The sequence below is a fragment of the Sciurus carolinensis genome, chromosome 10, assembly GCF_902686445.1.
Source record: "Sciurus carolinensis chromosome 10, mSciCar1.2, whole genome shotgun sequence".
Taxonomy (NCBI): Eukaryota; Metazoa; Chordata; class Mammalia; order Rodentia; family Sciuridae; genus Sciurus; species Sciurus carolinensis.
The window spans coordinates 91,958,275-91,975,650 of NC_062222.1; the positions used below are offsets into that span (position 1 = coordinate 91,958,275).

General features: G+C 32.9%; 1 protein-coding gene across 16 annotated transcripts in view; it reads right to left on the minus strand.

Annotated features, from left to right (window-relative positions):
• Adgrl3 (adhesion G protein-coupled receptor L3) overlaps positions 1-17,376 on the minus strand; it is a 776,587-nt gene that overhangs the window by 80,142 nt on the left and 679,069 nt on the right. For all 16 annotated transcript variants that reach the window (XM_047566096.1, XM_047566098.1, XM_047566083.1 and 13 more), the window contains 2 exons: positions 16,401-16,467; positions 14,270-14,361 (listed from right to left, as the gene is read on the minus strand). In XM_047566096.1, the coding sequence (XP_047422052.1) occupies positions 14,270-14,361; positions 16,401-16,467 (159 nt within the window). The remainder of the gene's footprint in view (positions 1-14,269; positions 14,362-16,400; positions 16,468-17,376) is intronic.

The following is a 17,376-nucleotide window of genomic DNA, read 5'->3' on the forward strand; positions in this document are numbered from 1 at the left end:
ATTAAAATATTCACAAATGCTACCAAATTGTGGTCTTGAGGTGAGTTTTCCTTTCAAAAATCTCAAGGGATTATTGAACAGATTAAATAACATGTGTAAAGAATTTAGACTAGAGCCTACTACACAGTAAAACTTCAATAATTTACCTATCGCTATTTTATATACTATTTCAAAGAGGTAGAATATTTTATCAATTGTAGCTGATTTGAGGGCAGAACCACAGAACATTATCCTTTATTTTATTTTTATAATCTTTAAGTAAATTCTTCATTGTAGAATAAGACTGAAAGATAAAATGTAATGTTTAACTTAATATTACCCACAAAGTTTTACTTTAAAATATCTCCAAGAAGTTTTTGAAACTCAGATTGATTTAGATCTGAGGTCAAACATCTTTCAGTCCAATATCACTTATTTGAACTCAAAATCAATTTTTAAAAAATCAGTAAATCTCAATCAATTGTCAAATTTGTATACCTATAATTATTACAGTAAATAAAACTTTCAATTTAATATTTTATTTTAAAGAAAGTTATGTTTGATGTTCAGGGAAAAAAAACTGTTTCTTAATTGATTCTTGTTATTTAGTAACCAAGGAAAACTCTCAAAAGCCAGGATATTATGTTCTCAATGAGATTTCTTGTGTACTTCATTCAGCCTTAGGAAGAAACCAACTTTTTAAAAAATTCTTTTTAAAAATATTCTTTAGTTGTTGATAGACCTTTATTTTATTTATTTATTTGTGGTGATTAGAATCAAGTCCAGTACCTCACACGTGCTAGAGGAGCAGTCCACCACTGAGCCACAACCCCAGCCTAGAAATCAACTTTTCCACATAAGAGTTTGAAGAACTGTGATGATAAATAATATACTGAGAAAAAATTGACTTCTGCATTAAAAGTATGCTCAGAAATAATTAGAAAGTGATTTTATGGGGTTGAGGGCAGGCAATCCCCAAAATATGGCACCCAACTTGGCATTTGGGAAATTAGCAGACTAGGAAGTTCTTTCTGACCTTTTTACCCCTTTCTCCTGAAGCCTGCCACAAAAGAATCCTGTGTACCATAAGACCCTTACTCCCATAGTATCCTCCCTGTATGCAGAGGAAAGGAACATCCTAATCCTCAAAGACACAAAGATGACCAAGAAAAATTTGAACAAACAGGCTTGGTAAATTCCCCTTGGTTTATTAGCACTACATAATACTATTTTGTCCTCCAATCATATTTTTCCATATCTGTTATGTTATGGTTTCCATATGAGGTGTTCCCTAAAAGCTCCTGGTAATGCAGTAATATTCAGTGGTAAAATGATTGGATTATGAGAGCTGTAATCTGATTAGTTCATCCTAATTTGAATGGACTGGGTGGTGACTATAGACAGTTGCGCCATGGCTGGAGGAGATGGGTCACTGGGGGTGTGCTTTAGAAGGATACATCTTCCCTGAGACCCCTTTCCCCATCCCATGGCCCCTTCTCATGAACAGTCATGAACTGAGCAGCTTTCCTCCATCATTCCCTTTTCCCATGATGTGCTGCCACCCCTTGGCCGAGAGCGAAAGAATAAGCCTCTTATGTGACAGGGGACAGATAGATGTGAGAAGTGGGAACACAAGGCTAAGGGACTAAATCTGTAAGAGCAGGTTCCAATTAGAACCAGTCAGCATAGGTCAAAGAGATCTAGAGTTGTCATGGCAGTAGAGATTCAAAAGTCTGATATCATCCTGCTGTCAGTCAAAAGTCAAGAAGTGGACCTGGGCAGAACTCTTTGGAAACTTCCCTGGGTGCCCCAATAAAACTGGAGGGCAGGAGAGGCTCGCTGTCCCTCTTCTCTCTGAGAGGACCCACTGACTCACTTGAATGTCCCCTTTTCCCCTTTCCTAACCTTCTAATAGATTCAGAGGTCTCTCAGAGACCTCTGAAATCTTTCTGACTCGATTGCAAGAATCAGGGTTTGAAGGGAGCCTTTGTGCTGCCTCAGTTTCCAGGAAGGTCCCAGCCCTGTAACATATGGATTGAGACTTCTGAGATCAATGGTCCCAAAGTACACTTTCCTCCTTTAAGTTGTTATTGTGGGGTATTTTGGTCACATCAACAAATAACTGATAAAAACAATCCACTTCATCAAACTTAGTTTAAAAAAATGTACAAGTTTACCCATTTCTTTGGTTTTCTATTTCTGAAAGTTCCTATGTTATGTAAAATTTGTATTAAATGAATCTGTATGCTTCTCTCTTCCTAACCCATATTTTCTTATAAAGGTCTCACCATGAACCTAGCAACAAGTGAGAAATCTTTCTCCCCTACAAATTCAAAAGACTTCATTTACATTTGAAGTCAATAGTAACAAATATCATTCCATAAAACTGTTCTTGAGGTGGAACTATATTAAAATAAACATGTTAAAAAGTTTATGAAATTATTTTGGGACAGTAATTTTTTGTTTCATCCATAGTACATAGATTAAATTTTATAAGTTGAAACTAAACAGGATACTGTAAGTATATGTACCCATTTTTTGAACCTTTAATTTGAAAAGTTTAAAATCCAAGGAAAAATAAATAGCAATTATCTTAAAAGTGAATAATAGAAAAAAGATAAAAGCACAAGTTTTTAAAATGTTATCTCCAAACTAGATTTTTGCACTAATTATTTAAATGATAAGAGCAATTACAAACACTAGATAATTTGTGTTTATCTAACAAATTTTTAGATCTCACAAATAATTTGGAGATAAATGAATTACAATAATTACATGTTTCAGTTTTCATAAGACTTCATTAAATTTTCATTTTGTAGTTATATCCACAGTAGTCTATTAAGAACAGAAAATTAGACTTGACTTTTAAAAAACTTTTTCAGAGATTAGAAATTGGAACAATGATTCTTTCAGGAAAACAGGAAAATGACATTCTTTGATTGCTCCTTTTACTCTCTCTCTCTCTTTTTTTTTTTTTTTTTTTTTTTTTTTTTTTTGGGTACCAGGGATTGAACCCAGGGGTGCTTAACCAATAAGCCACACTCCCAGTCTCTTTTTATATTTCAGTTATTTTTTTAAATTTATTTTTGGGTACTGGGAATTGAACTCAGGGGCACTCAACCACTGAACCACATCCCCAGTCCTGTCTTGTAATTTATTTAGAGACAGGGTCTCAATTGAGTTGCTTAGCACCTTGCTTTTGCTGAGGATGGCTTTGAATTCACGATCCTCCTGTCTCAGCCTCCTGAGTGGCTGGGATTACAGTGCGCACCACCGTGCCTGGCTCATTTTAAATGAAACATACAAGTCTTATATATTCATTATTCTTCATTCTGAAAACTCAAAAGTGCACTTCTATATTAAAAAACAAATATTTGATCTTTTTCTCTGGTTCCTGGTACAGAGCTCCTAAGACCCTCGGAATCTCCAGTGTTTTTTAAATGTTAATGAGATAAATCAAAGTGTGTATGTGGGTGGACATGGACTGCCAAATAGTTTCAGAAATGGTGCTAGTCTCAGACCAAGCCACCACTGAAGGGTTAGAACTTGCCACCCATCTCCACTCTCCCACATCTCCCTTTAATTCCCGCTCTATCGCCAAGTAAGAGAGGGGAGGTGGACATAGTGTCCAATATCTGGTGGCCAGTATTTAAATCTATCATGCCTAAACTATAAAACTTCTATAAAATGCTGAAGAATGGGATATGAGTAGCTTCTGGATTGACAAACATATCAACATGCCTGGGAAAGTGACCTTGAGAGGGAATGCAAGTTCGCCCTACCCTGCCATACCATGCCCTACGCATTTTTTCCATTTGGCAGTTCTTGTGTTATATTTTTACATTTTTTTAAGACAAAACTGTACTCTAAAGGAGAGCACAATCTGTGAGTAGTTGTAGTGAATTATTGAATATGAAGAGTGTTGATGGGGCCCCCTAAATTGATAGTCTATAAGCAAAAGTGTGGGTAAGTTGTGCACCTCCTTTACAACAGGTGTCTGATGTGAGGGCAGTCTGTGGGGCTGAGTCCTTACTCTGTGGATTCTGTGCTAACTCTGTGAGAGTTAGTGTCAGAACGGAATTGAACACACAGTTGCTATTGATGCACTGGTTGCTGTGTAGAAAAATGACAGATATTTGGTACCTTAAGTGCTGGTGGAAAGTACCAAGCAAATACATAAATATGAGGATCTTAAATTGCATATTATGATGACACTAAGTCATTATTGCATATTATGATGACACTAAGTCATTATTAACTTTGTAGTACATTTCAGTTTTCACATATATATTTCTTCAAAACAAAAATGCTCTTATATATAAAAATTGTATTAGCACACATCCATCTTATAAATTACATTTAATACAATTTTATAGAATATTGCTTTGTATTTTATATTTTGGAAGATAGCTAAATAAAATATTTTAAGGTATAAAATATTTAACTTATCATTACTTGAAGACATATTAACTTCTATTGTTTTTTTCCTCCAAACTCTTAACTTATTAATTTTGTTTCTTAAATTCATACAATTATGCAAAAAAGTTACTAAACATGTTTGGCATATAACAGATTTATATATTTGTTAACAAGGTCTTTGGACTTTTCTATTTTCTGTATAACACACATAAATATACAAATGTGTATATTTGTGCATATATGTACTGATATAGGTAGATTTTATAATCAGAACATTAATTTTATAATAATCACATATATATTAACATATATGAACATGAAAGCAAAAAAATAAAACAATGAAAGCAATCTTGTAATAACATTTTCAAGCCTACATACCTTTGCTTTCTAGGCAGACAAATATTTCTGAACATACTGAGCACTTATTATTTATAAGTCATGATAATTTATTGCATTACTATAAAGCAAAACATCTGCTAGTTAATAAGTTAGCAGTTCTCAGTCATAATGTCACCACATAATAGATGAAATGTTCTGCCTGTGCTCCTTATTGAAGAACAGCCTCCACTATACCTTTCATCCCATCCTTCCTTGCCTACTTAAATTTAGATACCATGCAATTTTTTTCACTCTTCTCCATCAACAAATTATCTATTCTTACCAAATTAAGGGATAAGCTGCAATATACCTCATGCTTAAAAACTAACCAATTAAAAAACAAAGCACCTTCTTGAACCTGACATCTTTGTCCAGCTACTACATTTCTGAGCTCTTGTTTATAGCAAAAGACCTGAAAAGAGTTGTCTTCATGTGAATTTTTTAACTCCTCTCCTCCCTTTCTCCCTTGAACTCACTCATATAAGGCTTCACAAGCTTTACCAAAACAGCCTTCATCAAGTTCACCAAGGACCTCTATGTTGCCAAATTCAGTGGCCAAGACTAAATTTTCATCTAATTTGAAAGCTTGATTCACTTATTTTCCAGGATTTCTAGCTTTCTTTCTCTGGCTCAACTGCTGCTTCTTCTGAATCCACTGTGCACCTTTGTCATCTCTAATATCTCCAAAAATTAAAGTTCCAAAGTGTTACACTCTCTGTTCCTCTTATTTTCTGTGCCTACCCTCAATCCCATTATCTTAACTAGCCTCAGCATTTTAAAATAAAGTCGATCCTGTCCCATTCTTCCAAGGTTGTAGCTAGTACCAGATTCTTTAAGGGTTTGAAGAATGAACAAGGAGAGGAATGGACGAGGAGAAAATTTGGAGAGGTTAGAAAGAACTTGAATGTGTAGGCACAAGTATACACATGCCTGTGTGTGAGTCCCCACATACTATGGAATCCAGATGAGAGTAGGGAGAGAAGGAAAATAAGCATAAGCCAGGAGTCACATCCTGATATTGAAGTCCAAAAAGTTAAAGGATTCTAAATTCACACCTGATTGTTTAAATGGTTTTGAAGGTGTATCTCTCAGAATGGGAGGTTAAGACATGTTTTAGTTATTATTTTGTTAAGTAGTTCCCTGAGCTTCATAATTAACAAGGATGTACTGTTCCTATTCAGAGGCACTTGAACTAGTCTCCTTTGCCAGATCTTTACCTTCCTGTACTTCTCTTACAGTCAGGAGTGGTCATGTGATTTAGACTTGTGATGCCAGTAAGGGTGTTTGTTCCAGGGAGTATTTTCTACCTTGATCACACAGCAGTGAGGAAAGCACACGTGAACCTTTTTTAGTTATTTCCTGTCTTTGAACATAGCTGCTGAATGATATGTTACTTGGAGCTAAGAGAGTCATCTTTGTACCACAGAATGACACAATGAATGGCAAAGCCAACATTCTGAACATGCTGAAGATGATCAAGGGCTATAAGGGTTCAGGTTTTTGCTGACAATATTGAGTTATGGAGTCAAGTCTAGAATGATCTCCCTTTGGATTTTATGTTCCATAAATCATGATTGTCCTTATTATTTAGGCTACTATCTTGGTCAGTATTTATAATCTCAGAAGTAACCATTTCAACAGGTACATACTTTCTAGTGACTAGTGAGAGAAACTTGTTGAGCTAGGAAAATCACTGCAATTTTTCACCATATTAGTATACCATCTTTTACTATTTTGTTTTTCAAATCATCTCAATTTTCTTGTTTTAATGTTTTAAAATGAAATATATAACTACCATAAGTAAAAATACAGGATAATTTAATTTGCCAATTCAGAAAGTAATAAAGATACATAAAATGAAATTATTGAAGGTAAGTAAAACATAGTACATCTAAGTGAAAAAATAAAATCAATGCACTGAGGACTCCAAGTTATATCTTTAGCTTTTATCACTTATACTGCCTATTCAACATTTGCACAAAGATATCTAGTAAGTTACCTGATTTAAAAAAAGTCTGTCTCATCATTAAATGCATTCCATCTACCATTTTCCACATCTCAGCAATAACCTAATGAGTTTCCCAGGCTAAGACCTTTCAAGTCTATTTCTTTCTCTTAGGGTTTATATAAAATTAACAAACAGAATTTGTATGTTCTATCTTCATAATTTTAGTACTTGTAGGGGCTAAGAGTATAGCACAGTGGCAGATCACATGCTCAGCATGTAAGAGGACCTGGGTTTAATTCCCAAGACCCCACCCTCCCCACAAAATTAGCACTTCTCACTTGTTGAATAAATGAATAAACAATTAAATATAAAATTCAAATCCATATTCCTGTATTAAAAATTAAGTAAAATATATGAATAATAAGCAACACAAATATTATTTTTTTAAATCTTTTTAGTTGTAGATGGACACAATATATTTATTTTATTTACATTATTTTATTTTTGATGTGGTGCTGAGGACTAAATCCAGTGCCTCACACTCGCTAGGCAATCACTCTAACACTGAGTTACAACTTCAGCTCCCACAAATATTATTTAATTACAATTATTCTCAGACATCTTCCATTTTTCTGAAAACTTATGCTTAACTATTTTCAGTCTTATGAATTGGTTATTCAGATTATCAACCTTTCTTAGACTGACTGTACATTCCTGGTGGAATATAAGAGAAATCTGAGTCCAAGCCCTGTAAAAAGAACAGAGGCTGCTCATTTTTATATTTGCATTATTAAGAAGACATTTACCCTTTGGTGTTCTTTCAGGCTTTCTCATCCTTAGATAGCAATTACTCTCCTATATCTGATATAAACCTAATTATTTTTGAGAAAACTTAAATAATAATTTGGTATCAAGTTATAGTACACAACAGTTCCAGTGTGCCTATGGCACTAATCCTTCAAACTTGTTTTCTCAAATGTCAGTCCCCAGTTTATGAAGTATGCTGAATAGAAGGATACATAAAATACTGATTCCTAGAAAATTAACTCAGGAATTTTAATGCATCTTAACAAAAAAAACCTTAAAAAGAGACCAGTTTTTTTATACTTCAGGAAATTGAAAACAAAACAAAAACACCTAAAAATACACACTGCAATGAGACTGGCAATAACACCTGCTGAATACACAGTCCTGTGAATCAGTGGTTGAAATTCTTCCTTTTCCCCCTAAAGTAGAGATGGTTAAATGCTGGTAAAGGCTGAAATTAAGGTATTCAGCAAAGAACTCGTTATCTTAGTAAGGTCTCAACTTGTTTGAAGCAATTTGGTGATGTCAAAACAATCCAAAGAACTCCAGTGTTGTTTGGATTATATCACTCTTAAAATATGCCTGATCATTTATGATAATATGTGAAACCACCCAACAAGAAAATGAAGGAAACCCAGAAAAATAAGATAACGAACACAATATTCACTTTCAGTATCCTCTTAAAGACTATTTTCTCTTATAATAATGAATAAAATAAGCCTACTATTGGTTCGATTATTAGCTCTAAGCAAAGCACTAAAGTGTTCATAGTGTATATAGACATTGAGAAAAATATTTGATTTAAAAATTGGGTAAATACATTTCCAGTGGATGGTGTTTACCTTCTAATCTTTTTATAAAAGGTAACAATTTTTAAACAGCATTTCTAAATTTTTTAAAATATATATTTATTTTTGGTTGGCAATGGACCTTTATTTTATTTATTTATATGTGGTACTAAAAATTGAACCCAGTGCCTCACAGGTGCTAGACAAGCACTCTGCCACTGAGCCCCTCTAAATATTTGAAATAATCAGAAGTCTTTGAAATTTTCATTTTAATTTTGTAGTTATGAGGATGAAACACAACCTATGAATAAAATCAATTATATAGAGAAATTAACAATTTTTAAAAGTTTGCATGGACTATTTTGAGCTCCCTTTTTTAAGGCCAAAATCAATATGTCAATAAACTTTATCAGTAGCTAATAGTTTAATAAGAATGTCCTAAAAATATTTTTCTCAAAATTCATCTATAAAACTATGAAGATGAACATTTTTATCAACTCCAACTCCAAACTAGATTAACTATTGTCAAAAAGTTCAAACTCTTTTAGGATATTATTCTCAGTACAATAGAAAGATAATTTTGAATGTAAACTATATATATATATATATATATTTACATAAAGGCTATCTATATCTTGATATATTAATATGGAAAAATATAAGCATTAAAATACTCTAATAGTGTTGTTTTTTAAGATTATGTTAATTTGCTTTTCTGCCCTCATTTGTTTTAGATCCAAATCACCTTAACTCCATAAAGTATTAATGTAATACTCATCAAGCTGAATTATTTCTGACTTAATTTTTTCTACCAACATTTAGAAACACAGTTCTCAAAGCAATGGTTACCTTTTTTAATAAACAGAGTAAGTTATGGATATTGTTAAGGCTTAACATTTCTCTATTTGTCCCTGAAGCTATTCAGAAGCCTTCTTAGATTTCTTTACATGTGGCAGGTGTCCAAGCTCACAGAGGATACTTTTTTTCCTCCCCTTCAGAACTAAATACAGAACTTGGTATTTATTAATCAAATGAGCATTTTATCCCTGGAGCCAATTCTTTCATAATAGGATACGTTTGTCTTAAAAAAGAAAGCATCATATCATGCATAATTTTTAATGACACCATATGGTAAACAAAGCCAGTCATATTCTAATGGAATTTTGATGGGAGTCTGAGTAAAGCTTCACTATGAAAAATACAAAGAACTAAAGGGAGCAGAGTATATTCAAACAGAATGGTTAAAAATAAGCAAACCATCCCCTTATGAGCACTGAATTATATGCTTTACACATATGACATTTAATATCACAAAACTCTACAAAGTGGATATACTTATTCCCAATACAGAGTAGAAACTGACACTGAGGGTCCGATACAATTCGCCAAGGTCATATAACCATCACAGGATAGAAGAGAAATTCACATGTAGGTGGGTCAGATGCTCAAGAATCTATCTCAAAATAAAACAAAAGAGCTAGGGATATAGCTCAGTAATAGTGCACATGCCTGGCATGCACAAGGATGTAGGTTTAAACCCCAGTGCTGCAAGAAAAAAACATTTTGGATATTTTCAAAAATAGATGTGGATAATTACAGAAAATACTTTTGAAGGCAAATATCAAGTATTCTAGAAGCTTCTTACAAATTCAAGTTTTACATGTCATTATTCTGTAAGTTAATTCCATCTGGTAACAATTCATTAATAGTTTTGTTCATATTTACATATATTATTTTTAATTAGGTTAGATTTTAGCTATAATCACTGAAAGCTTCAATTTCAATCTGTGAGAAACTCAACTAGAAAATTCAAATGAATTACTTCTTTCCTCTAAGTATAATTACCTATTCTGATGAAGAGAGACAAATGACAAGTAAGCAATCAGCAAACAGACATGTGTTATTCAATTTTAATTACTTTTTTAGAAAAACCTGAGATTTGGTATACTTTATTTCCTCTGTAATTGTGTTACTCATACTTCACTCTATTGTTTATTTTATTTGAGAGTATATCATTAATACAGCAATGAGTCAGCCAAATAAATGTTCTCGTTAAAATGAAAGGGGTTTATTATGATGACCCTGAAGTTAGTTTGGAATGAAAAAATAATTATGTTATTTTTGAAAATAATAAAATAATATTTAAATTACTTTGGTTCAATAGGAATCAGTCATGCATAGTATCAGAGAAGAAAAAGTCAATAGAGAAAAAGCAGATACCAGACTTGGGTAAAAGAACACAACCAGAACAGCCCAGGGTCCATGGCACAAAATGAAAGAAGAGGCACCAGATCAGGAAGACTCAACAGCTGTGTTGGGACTTTTAGCTTTAAGGTAATGGGACCCTTTGAGGAGATTTATCCAAAAGAGTTGCATGACTGGATTTAAATCTCTAGCTGGAGACAGAGGAGCAAGAATCAATGACTAGAGAAATTAGATCATTGCCATGATGATGCCAAAGACAGTGGCTTAAAGCAAATGCTGGCAATGAAAACAGGGAGAAACAAGAATATTTTACATAAGGGAATTGTGTGTGTGTGTGTGTGTGTGTGTGAGAGAGAGAGAGAGAGAGAGAGAGAGAGAGAGAGAGAGAGAGAGAGAAACTGTATAACGAGAGCAATAAAGATTTGATGAAGAAATGTTTTAGAAACAATTAATAGGTCCCAAAGACCTTGTTCAGTATATAGTGAAAAAAATTCACCATGTAAGGTCTTTTGGTCCATGTTGTCCATCACTTTTTAAATGTCCAAAATACATTTAAAAAACTAAAAAATAAAAACCAAAAATACTAATGAAAACAAACTCTATGCCCTTTCACATTTACTAAAGGAAAAAAAAAAAAAAAGAATTTCAGATAAAATAAACTTTAATCTTTAAAACACTGACATAGCACCCATACCATATCCTAATGCATTTTATATAGGTACTTTTTCTTGTTAAAAGGTATAGATTTTATGTTTTGAATAATGTTTAAAATCACTTTTATTCTTAAATACTTATTTCCTTCTCAATTTTGTCCTTTTGATTTCTTTCCAATCAATTCTTAAATAGTTAATAAAAAGTATTTTAAGAAAATCAATTATCCTTCAGAGCTTGCAAAATATTAAGGAATATTTTCTTTTTTGATATTTATTTTTTTAGTTGTAGATGGACACAATACCTTTATTTTATTTATTTATTTTTATGTGGTGCTAAGGATCAAATCTAGTGCCACACACGTGCCAGGCAAGCACTCTACCACTGAGTCACAATCCCAGCCCCTTAAGGAATATTTTCTTGACATAGTTTTCAAATCTCTCTTCAGTAAGTCCCCTTAACCTGCAGAGAGTAGGTAGAAATCCCTTAAATCACAGTTCTACACTGTTCTACACCATATCAGTACTACACCTATTTTTATTTATTTCATCCATTCTCAGAGGACAAAGGTTCTTCTAGTTTGGTGGAAGTGTCCTTCCTGGAATACAGCTGGAGTAGAACTGCTCTTTCATGGTTCTAGGTGCATACCTTACGTTTATTCAGGTTATAACAATGGTGATTATCTTACTCCCTTGCTCATATTCTTAACCTCCCACACTAGTTCTTTCTCATCAGTATATCCTTATTCATGTTTCTTCCCTCTAAAATCATTCTCTATACTCCAAAAACTATCCAATTTCTCTCCCTTTCAAATTTTTGAGAAGCATCTTCAGAATCTCTTTATATTCCTCTGTTTATTTCATAATCAGTCATCTTTCATTATTGTACTATTTTGAAGATGAAAGGAAGACTCAGTGAAGTTAAACATGTTCCAGAGGCTATAACAAAGCAAGTAGTTTAGATGGAATTCAAATTAAGATATTCTCATTTAAGGTTTTATTTTGCTGTGTAATATAAAACTTGATGCCATAAATGCCATTAAATACAATTATTGGATTTTGTGCATTTGACTGCCCTTTTAAACAATAATATCAACCCACATTACCCAAAGAAATACACATAAATAATAAGCATGTTAATCCTTTAAAATACGTGCCTATACAGAGTACAAGTTCTAAAGTTCAGGGTAAGCTAAGGTCTTTACCTTTCCCAGACTGGACAAAAAATTAAGAAATTGCCCAAAAAGAATATTTGAAAAAAAAGGACAAAGAATGAGCCTTTATTCTAATTTTTAGTCTGACAGAAGATGTTACATAAATATCAAAGTTTATTAACTTCTTTCTGAAGGTACCTTAAAAGACAACAAATGATAATTACTTCTTTTAGAAATCTAATTCATACCAATTTGAAAAAAGTATGACATGATAAAGAAAATAAATTTTATGTGGCTATTTATTATTCAAATTCCATTTCATAAGGAACAGTGTATGGAACTAACACTATATCTTAGAAAGTTTTAATTGCACGTAACTCAATAATATAATGATGATTGTCTCAACAAACCCAAATTAGAAATTACAAAGGCTACTATTCCGAGTAGATTAAATCCTAGATTGCTCCATGATTTTTTATTTTTCTACTTCTATGGCTATCCTTTTCAATTAACTTAGACAAATGACTCCCTCCTTCATCAAAATTAACTACTTAATGTCAATAAAATTTGTCACTAAAGCCTTTACTGTGTTATGCTCTTCTGTAAACATTCATTGAAGAGCCATTATACCGGCCAGGAACTACATGCAGAAAGATGGAAAACGCGTGTCATAACTGCTATCTGAAGTTGATCAAGGAGAACATTAATAGCATATGAAAGTCACAGCTGCTCTCCCAAAACTTCTCAATGGACATCCATTTAATGAAATTATTTATCCAAATTAACACATAATATAGATAAATTATATGAAATGCAATTTGAATTTATTATATCAAAGATAAATGACTAATTCACATCTCAACATTACTATATTTCTCTTATTGGGAATTCTAAGCAAAGAAGATAAAGTTTTTGGCTATACCAATGAATTTGACTATTTTTCCTAGAAAATGTAAATCAGCTACTTTTTGTGTAAATCAAATTGTCACTAGTGCTAAAAAGTAGTGTAAACATTTTCATATCTCTACAGAGTTAGGACTTTCTGAGCAGAGAAAAACAGAATTTGGTGTAAAGGACAAACTTTGAAAGTGAAAAGATGATTGAACAGAAAGAAATTTTTGGAGAGAGTTAACTTCCAGGAGGTTGCATTAATATTTCAAAGAGGGTAAAGCTCTGGGTCATAACTATATTTCAAAGAAAAGGCTGGGCATCCCTATCTGAAAATTCAAAATATGAATGCTCCAAAATTCAAACATGATGCATCAAAAAAATTTCAGATTTTGGAGTACTTCAGATTTTCAACATTTAGATGAGGGACTTTCAACTAGTGAAGTCTATGAAAATATTTCCAAATTTGAGAAACTTCAAAATCTGAAATATTTCTGTTCCCAAACATTTCAGATTATGGATACTCAACCTCACTGGTTTATGTTTGGGAGGTTTTTCTCCCTCTCTCAGGAGAAGGGGGGCAACTAAATCATCCCTCCTGTTTAAACAGCAGATTCATAATTTCAGGGGTTTTCTCCTGTGGTATAAAATCCTCCCTTTTGGTACCTGTAGAACCACCATCTGGCCCTGGGCATGTTGCTCTGATGGGGGACATGAAACACGGGGTAAACAATGTAGTATTACTCTACAAAACCACAGTCTGCCCTGTTCCAGAAGCTTTGTGCTTGTTTTCAGGACAAAGTGAATATAGGTATTAAAAATTTATCCTACTTTAAATTAGGGTTTAGAGGAAAAAGTGTTTTTGAAGAGAGAACTTCATTATATTTATTTTCAGGTATATCAAGTCACCTCAGTAGTCAACAAAGATAGGAGAGATAGTACATTGATCTTCAATGTCATTTTGCCATACTATTTCAACACAATAAAAAGCAGTACAGTATAATAGTACAAATGTAAGGTCATTTATAGAAAACAAAAATTAAAATCACTTACTTGATGTTATCAAGACAGCCTGATTCAGGTTTCAGTATGGCAGTATGATGAAACATTTTATATAAAGCAATCCCAAGGAAGATTACATTAAGCTGGAATGCAAAAGGTAATATTATGCAGCATAACCACAGTAGGAAAAAAAGCAAGTCTATTCTCCGTAACAAATGAATTGTTCTAGGAAATTAGCTCTCAGTACATTTTTAAAGGAATTGGATCATAGATGACTGCCTAGTATTTTAGCAAAGGCAAGAAGCCAGTTTAGAGAATCGGGATACCACTGAGTTACATGGCACTGCTATGCCAAATACACATAAATACAAAATCAGCAGTTGTTAGGAAGATGCCGTGGACAATTTGAAATAACTCAAAGCCCACTATATGTTTTAAAAAACCATCCAAACAAAAAGCAATAATTATTCTAGGTATGCTACTATTTCTGTACTTGGAGCAATTCTCCAAATTTATTATTTAGGGATACATTTTCAAATGTAATGTTATAGAAATACAAATACTAAAATCAACATGGATCACATTTAAATAGATGATGCAAAAAGATTAGAAAATGCTGTTTAATTTCTGATGCTGTTACAAATATTAAATAGAGGGAATCCTTGACATATTGTTATATCACTGAAACCAGAGAAAATATGTTAGAACAAAACAACCCAGTATAAATTACCTCTATTGCTTACATGCATACTGTGCAGAAAAGCACATATTGAATTGCCCTTCACCATTTGATTAGTTTATATATTTTACAACTTAGAATTGGTGGGTACTAGGAAATTCCAATTAAAAATCCCACTGAAATTCTATAACACAGCATCATAATATTTTAACTCAATCATCCCTAAATTCAAAAAAAATATCAAAAGTGAAAGTTTTTTAAAAATTCACACTGGGTGCAGTGGTGCATGCCTGTAATCCCAGAGACTTGGGAGGCTGAGGCAGGAGGGATGGTGCGTTTAAAGCAGCCTCAGCAACATAGTGAGGCCCTAACCCAATCAGAAAGACCCTGTCTCTAAATAAAATATAAAAAAGGGCTGGGGATGAGGCTCAGTGGTTAAGCACCTCTGGGTTCAATCCCCGGTACCATAAATAAATAAATAAATAATAAAGCACTAGATGAAAAATTCAACCTGACTCCATTTGGTAGGAAAACCTGATTTGTATTGACATAAAGGCTGTCCATAGTCATTATACTACTTGTTCTTACTTTTCCTGTTTTGCTTTTCTTTTCTTTTCTTTTTTTTTTTTTGCTAAATGTTGCTCTTTGATTACATAGTGCTGTCTACTCAGAACTATGAGTAATGATCCATGTGTTTAAATTTGGGCAACTGCCTAGTCCCCACTACAGATGTTATGTAATGTGCACTATATGTACCATATTACCTTTCCAAAGTCTGGAACATTCTGATTTTCAAAATACATCTGGATGAAGAGTTTTCAGATTTAAAACAAAAACAAAAAAAACTGCAGAGCTAAATTTTGTTCAGTCAAAGGGCTAGCATTTTACTTCCAAAACTAAATAACAACTGTATTTTTGTAAACAATGTTTCCAATAATTTTATCTAAAGTAATATAAATAATGTTAGAAATCAAAATACCATGCCTCTAAAAATAAAAATGGAAGTATGATTCTGGGATACATGTCTAATTTGGTTGTGCCATTTTTTAAGTAAAATCCTTTTGAATTTTGAAGATTTAAAGGTGTTTATAAAAACAAAACTGGAAGGAATAGTATGATATTATCCTACTTTTTCAATTATTGCCCATTCTCAACTCAAATTATCATAAAGAAAAAGAATGGAAATAAACTGTTGTCAAAGTTATAGACATCACTCTGCAAATATCTATACAACCAAGGGGTTATGATGGATTGAACTCCTGAGTAGCAATACATGACATAAACTCTTGCAAATGCTTGTTTTCTTTTCTCACTGATTTTGACGAACTATTTTGTAATATGAAAGTAGACTATAATGACTGTCTAATTGCTTGAGTTATATAGGGTCAAATAAGTACATGCTTTCCCCAAATTAACCTATGTAAATTAAATATAGTTAGTATAGGGATGGCGAAAGTTTTATGCCTTGACCTGGGAAATACATAGTTAATTAGGAGTTCTCACCATAATTATCAAGGTCGCTGGTCCTATAAAACTCCAAATGAAGTAGGTGTCAAGTCGGAGCCAACATCTGCAATGAAACACAAGGGAGAGAGGCATTCAAGGACTGGGTATGGGACATACATCAAGAGAGAGCAAGTGACAGAGAAGAATGTGAACTGCAAAGCATTCCACTGGGAGACAGGAAATATTACATTGCTTGTTCATTTAAATGCTGAATTATGTGCCCAATTTCTGACAGCACTATTGATGGAGTACAATAATTACCCCTGGAGAAAGCAGAAAAAATGGCAGTGGGCCTATTTGCTAAGGCCTTTTATGCCTGTCTTACAAACCTTAAAAAAAGAAAAAGAGATAAAAAAAAAAAAAAGGAAGAAAGATAGGAAAAAAAAAAAAGAAGGAAAGAAAAAGCCATACACATAGCCATTAAGACAAGTAGCTTTAAGCTATCCTTTTCTCTTCAATTATGGTGCTACATAACCTGTCTATCAGTTGTCAGGCCAAGTGACATTTTCCTGTCAAGAAGATCTGAGGAAATTCAGTACAAAGAAGAAATAAATTTAGTTTCAGAAGATTGAAGTTTAATTAGGTTGGGCAGTCAACCTTTGAGAGTTCCCCAGTCTTAAAAAGTGTATTGTTACTGCCCATACTTCTGGGGTTGCAAATGATCCTTAGCATCCCATGAAGTTGATTCATGGCCTAAAAGTAAATTATTAATCACTTAATTTCAGCCACATTTAATACTCCTCCAATTCTTAAAGCCTCTGGGAAATTACATTTTCATTCTTCAGGATGACAGGAAGACAAAGTGGAAGTGACTAGTTGTAAGAAAGATTAATGTAAAATTTGAACAAATTATATTTTATGTTAAAAATAATATCTTAAATTATTTGCCATTTTGCTATATTGAGGCATAATTAAAAAGAAAACATATCCAGAAGTAATTACTCAAGAGTGTTCTGCCATGTATTCTAAACCT